At 42.5% G+C, this 6,070-nt stretch overlaps 1 protein-coding gene across 1 annotated transcript in view; it reads right to left on the reverse strand.

Moving 5' to 3' along the window:
* Window positions 1-1,872: 1,872 nt before the first annotated feature.
* Window positions 1,873-6,070, reverse strand: part of RUFY3 (RUN and FYVE domain containing 3) — a 118,831-nt gene continuing 114,633 nt past the window's right edge. The window contains 1 exon segment of the mRNA XM_019516771.1: window positions 1,873-4,700. Within this exon segment, the coding sequence (XP_019372316.1) occupies window positions 4,536-4,700 (165 nt within the window). The 3' untranslated portion in view covers window positions 1,873-4,535.

Here is a 6,070-nt window from a genome sequence, read left to right on the forward strand (position 1 = left end):
GAAAAAGCAAACTTGCTAAAAGGGTACTTTGTGTCAGTTTTTCACCAGTCCCATGGGATGCTCCTGCCCACTATGGGGGAGGCCTGGGTGACGGAGATTCCTTACCCTCCATCAAAGCTGACCTTGTGAAGGAACACCTTGAGAGGCTGGATACCTTCAAGTCAGCCAGCCCTGACAATCTGCATCCCAGGGTACCTAGGGAGCTGGCGAGCATCATAGTCCAGCCTCTGGCACGGATCTTCAAGAACTCCTGGCGCTCTGGTGAGGTACCTGAAGACTAGAAGAAGGCCAACGTGGTGCCTATCTTCAAGAAAAGGGAAGAAAGTGGATCCAGCTAACTATATGCCCATCAGCCTGACTTCTATCGTGGGGAAGGTCTTGGAAAAGATTATCAAAGAGGCCATTCTTAACAGACTGGCTGATGGCAACATCCTGAGGGATAGCCAGCACAGGTTTGTTGTGGGTAGGTCTTGCTTGACCAATCTTATTTCCTTCTATGACCAGGTGACCTATCACCTGGACAAGGGAGAAGAGATTGATGTCATATATTCTGAATTCAAAAAAGCCTTCGATCTGGTATCCCATGATCACCTCTCAGCAAAACTGGCTAACTGCGGCCTCGGCCCCACCATGATCTGCTGGCTGGGGAATTGGTTCTGTGGTCGGACCCAGAGGGTGGTGGTTGAATGAAGTCAATCATCGTGGTGCGCTGTGACCAGTGGGGTCCCCCAAGGCTCTGTCCTTGGGCCAACACTATTCAGCATCTTCATTAATGGCATGGACGCTGGTATCAGAAGCAGACTGGCCAAGTTCGCCGATGACACCAAACTCTGGGGTAAAGTGTCCACACGTGGGAACAGGAGGGCGATCCAGGCAGACCTCGACAGGCTCAGGAAATACGCGGATGAGAACTTGATGGTGTTTAACACCGGAAATTGCAAGGTTCTTCACCTTGGGAAGAAAAACCTGCAGTATCCTTATAGGCTCAGCAGTGCTACGCTGGCTAGCACTACGGATGAAAGGGACTTGGGGGCCTCTTGCCCCTGGGGCAGGGGGCTGGACTTGATCTTCTGAGGTCCTTTCCAGCCCTAATGTCTATGAAATCTATGAAAAACAGAATAGCAAGAGCAAGTACAGCTGTTCTGAGTTAATAGAGGTATCCTAGAGGCACGACAGACTGTCAGGCTCCTTCCAGTAAGTCGCTGATGAAGATTTGGCACAAGTCCATTGCCGCTTGTGGCTACAAGGTCAGTAAAGAGAAAGTAGAAACAGCCAAGGATTTAGCAATGACAAACCTGAAAATGTTTTCATCAGAGTTCTCCACAATGCCTTCAGCAGTCACCAGTGGAAACTGTTAAGCCATAGCATGGATGAACCTTTTTCCAGGTTCCATGCTGTATGGACGAGAGCAGATGCTGAAATTGTTAAAATATCACGGGGGGCTGTGAAGTCAGCCATATACAAACATACAAGCAGGCAGAAAATAAGGGAGGGTGGCACCTTACAGACTACCTTGTTCAGACACAAACTTTTGTAGATAATAACCTACTTAGCTATATGTTTAGTCAGATGCTAAGTAAGTTATTATCTGCAAAAGTCTGCATCTCTCTGAACCAGTTTATCTCGAAGGTGCTACCCCCTCCCCTACCTTCTGCCCAACTTCAGACTAACTATACTAACAGCCTTGAGGATAAGCTGGTGGTGACACTACATAGACAAGGAGCTGAACTGATGAACAGAACACTCAGTCATGTACAAGTCTTCTGTTAACGATAAAAATTAGCTTGCTTTTTTGGTCAAAGTAGGAACAAATACATTCCAGTCTATAAGAATCTGCAAGTGGAACAGAAATAAACACAGGCAGTAGAAAGATGCTTTTAAACAGTTTATTTTGTGCCAGAAAACACCTCCCCTCTCACTCAGGTTTCAAGGAATGAACCCAAAAGCTACACTTTCAAGCCAGACCTGAACAAACATGCTTGGATAATTTACCTTGTATAGCATCATAAATTAAAATAGTCAGTATTTAAAGTGGAGACAATCAAGTCAAATACTAGAAGTCACAGAAGAGGCAACTGCTGCTGCCATAACAAATTTACATTGTAATCTACCTTTTTAATGTTTTCCTTGCAAGAATTTAAGCTTCAAACAAAATATGTAAACAACTGGTAATAGCTGTAGGCTGAAATAAGCTCCTTTAAAAAAAAGGAAAAACAACCAATAAAAGATTTTGCATAAATAATTTGCTTATTTAATAAAATGATCTGATCCTGCTTTTAGGATTAAGACATTAGTTGCAACATTAACGTAATAAGTGTAGCAGCATATTTTCTTTTTTGTGACTGTAAAGGAGGCATAAAGATAATTGATCAATCTACTACCATCTTAGAGCTAATTACAAGGGAAATGTGGATATGTCAGCATAAGAATGATGGTGTTTCCAGTTTAATACCCAAAGGCTGTTAGCATTGTTTACATTTCAATTTATTTTCCAAGTGACCCTGCCAGAAAAGCAAAATTATCTTAATTCAAATATCAGGTTCCAGTCCTGGAACCTGGTGCAGTGCATCATTGATTAATTTACCCACCCAGAAGCAATCTTATCTTCAGGATAAAGATTCATTAGTTTAGCATCGTTTCCATTTACCCCTGACTCCACATGGATGACAAAGTACAAGAACTATCTGCCGGGGAAAGAGGTTAAAATCTGAAAGCTGCATTTTCCCCACTTTGATCCTAGGAGGTAAAATAGCTTTGGATCTGGAGTCTTTTACAACTTGTATCCCATTCTAAGTGAATGTGGTCAACTGCAGGGAAATACATCTACTTTAACTACTAATCTAATGGAGATAACTACTATCCCTACTGGGGAAAGTATCAGAATGAGGGAAACCATGTCAAGTTCATCTTCTGATCTGTCCCATACCCAAATACCTGTGGTTAGAGCTCCTTTCAAAAAAGCCTATCTAACTCCTTTTATTCATCATGTAGAGTCAAAACAGAGTACATACTGAGAAATAGCATCACCAGTCCAAGCAAAAATCACCAGTATGCTGAACTCTGATCTACACATTGTGCTGTTTTTAAGTTTAAATTCTAACCAATACAATTTCTAAATAATCCCCTTTAAGGAAAAAAAAAAACATTTTCCTAAAATACAGTTTTGTACAAAAATGCAAACACCCACATATATAAATATACATATATCAGTCTTTACAGGTGACAGTACATTCTGCAGTCTCGAATGCTTAACTTAAGCTTCCAGTAAAAAGTATGTCAAATAAAAACTATGACAGTCTGATTATATTCCCACAGATGGCTGTAGACTTTAGAAGGCAGCTGCCCCTTTTTGGAATAGTCACTTTAAAGGATTCTACATCTTACCTGATATTCTGATGCAGCAGGAGCTGTAAAATGTACTGAACATGAGTTTCAAATTAGCATTTCTGAGCTACCGGCTAGTAACCACCACCTTGTGGTCCGGCTTTACTCTGACAGCCTCTTAGTAAAACAGGTTATTATTGCTTCAGTAATCAGATATAATATTATTCTTACACAGCTGTATTAACCAAAAAACAGTTTAAAAGTTAACAGCTGTATGGTGGGACAGAACGCATAGTCCTGGCCCTGAACATTTGGTTTAAACAACGGAGTAGTATTATGCACTTACATATTTAGAAATCAAGTTACTCTAATTATCAGATCAAGACAGAACACAGATTTACCATCTCTAGTATGGTCACAACTTCTAAAATCTTGTGCTTTTAGTCTACATCACAGTGACAGCCTCCACTAGAAAGTTCAGAGTTATTTTCTTTAAAACCCTGTATTTAAAATACAAGTGGAACATTTTTCTGTGAAGACTTTTAAACATTCTGTGCTGGACAAAAAGGTTGCCATTCAATTCTCATATCGTATACAGGCCTCCAAAAGATGACAAAAGAAAGATCCCTCGAGAACTTTCCTCTTGGAACTTTTGAAGTTACACCACGCAGCCCAACGTAAGTGGCCGCTGGGGGATTTAACTCAAGAAACGACTAGGCTAAAATACATTTTTAATTCCCACTTCTGTAATGCATTTTTTTCCTGGCTGAAGTATCAGTTTAGCAGAACTGCTCATGGCAGAAGGGAAAAAGGGACAGGTATTTCAAGCAAAATCACCATTGTATGTTCAGTTATGTTAAATTCTGCCTTCCTTGAGGAAGTGACCCTTACTGATTTGAAGACTTGCATTTTTACTTCTTCCGGCAATTGCTTTGTTACATAAGTTAAAGCTACTTTGACATGAGACTCCAAATGGCTCTCCACCCCTGCCACAAGCTCATTCTGAAAACTAGCGTGCTTTCCATAAGGAGGGCTCAGACCAGTTATTTAAATGTTTACAGTTCTGAGAAAGACTGTAAGTATGATAAAAGTACTTCCTTTTTCTGACCACACAAGCACAGAAAATGATTCTTCTCGAAAAACGCTTATTACAGCTCCAGAGCTGAGCAAAAGTTACAATAGTTATGGCTCTAACACGCTCTATTTGTGCATCACTGTCCATGTCCTGCATCCTCAAATGGGCTTGTTGAATATTGTTGTATCAACAGCTTGTGACACGGGTTGCAAACACGCTCAGGGTTGATGCTAGATGGAAGGGGCAGTTCATTTGCTGAACAGGCCTCACAGAAGATCCCACCACAGTTCTTGCAAACATTCTGAAAAAGAATAAAAAAGGAGGGAGAAAAAAACCCTTCTGTTAGTGAGATGACAGTCACCTAGGCACAAAGACAGTGTGAAGCATCCACTGGTGCCTCCCTACTGTGCACATGGCCAACACAGTCTCTCTCTCTCTATATATGTAGGTTGGGACAGAAGGTTCCATATTCCTCTCTCAGGCGGATACCAGCCATTGTGAACCCCCAGCTTGTCAGCAACAAAAGGGTAATTCCTTTCCCAAGGATGAGAGGGGTTCTTTGGCATCTTTCCTAGTTTCCAGACTAAAAACAAACAAACAAGATGCTAAAATCAAACCAAGGCTTCTTTTCCTAACTGCCAGAGCGAGCATCCTGAACTGCATACAAAAGCAGCTTGTTATCTTTCATTCTCATACTATTTTGCTCACTTTGAACTGGAGATTATTTTACTAAAAGTCTTGTCTTTCTTGTCTGACAGACTTGCAAAACAATTTAAAATACCAATTCTTGAACATTCAAATGTTAGTAAATACAGGCTAATAAAAACCTGCAGCTACATGCAAAACCCTGAAATCTTTTGACATACAAAAAATATTAGGGGTGTGTGAAGCAGGTCCTATTCAATTTGGATCTGGCTCAAATCAGGGACAGTGACAGTGATTCAATTAATTGATTCAGATCACTGTTCCTGATTCAATTCAGCTGAATCTGAATCCAAAGATTGGATGCTGATTTGGAGAAAACCACAGCTTTAAAAGTTTTTTCTACATACCTTGAGGTAGCAGGCACAGCTTGTGAATGCTGTGATGGTGGGGCACATGGAGCATCCCACAGGAGTGTGCGTGTGGGGAGTCCTCCATGTGCTTGGTGGTGAACCTGGAAGTGGACCAGAACTACTTCCACTTTACTTCCAGGTCTGCCGCAGTGTCCAGGGGAGCCCCCCTGCGTCTTCTTGGCTCGGCAATTGGCCATGGAGGGACCCCAGGTGTCCCCATCTCCCAACACAGGAGGCACCAGTCACTGAGCTGGGGGGACATGGGGGGGCCCCCTGGTGCGCTCCCCAGCAGACCCAGAAGTGCTTCTGGTACACTTCTGGGTCTGCTGTTGAGCACACTGGGAAACCCCCTGTGCTTCTGTGGGACACTCCTTGCACCCCAGCATCGCAGCACTCACGAGCCGCCTGCTACCTAGAGGCATGTAGAAAAAACATTTAAAGCCATCTTTGTCTGAATCTTTCCAAATCAATTTGAAGGGTTCCAATCCGATTTGGAGAGTTTAAAGGGTCTCCTGATTTAGACATTTGGGCTGGAAGGGACCCCAGAGGATCATTGAGTCCAGCCCCCTGCCCCAGGGCAGGAAGTCAACAGGGATCATAGGATCCCAGCAAGATA

This window comes from Gavialis gangeticus, unplaced genomic scaffold (assembly GCF_001723915.1).
Source record: "Gavialis gangeticus isolate Ggan-Ray unplaced genomic scaffold, GavGan_comp1, whole genome shotgun sequence".
NCBI classification, from domain to species: Eukaryota; Metazoa; Chordata; order Crocodylia; family Gavialidae; genus Gavialis; species Gavialis gangeticus.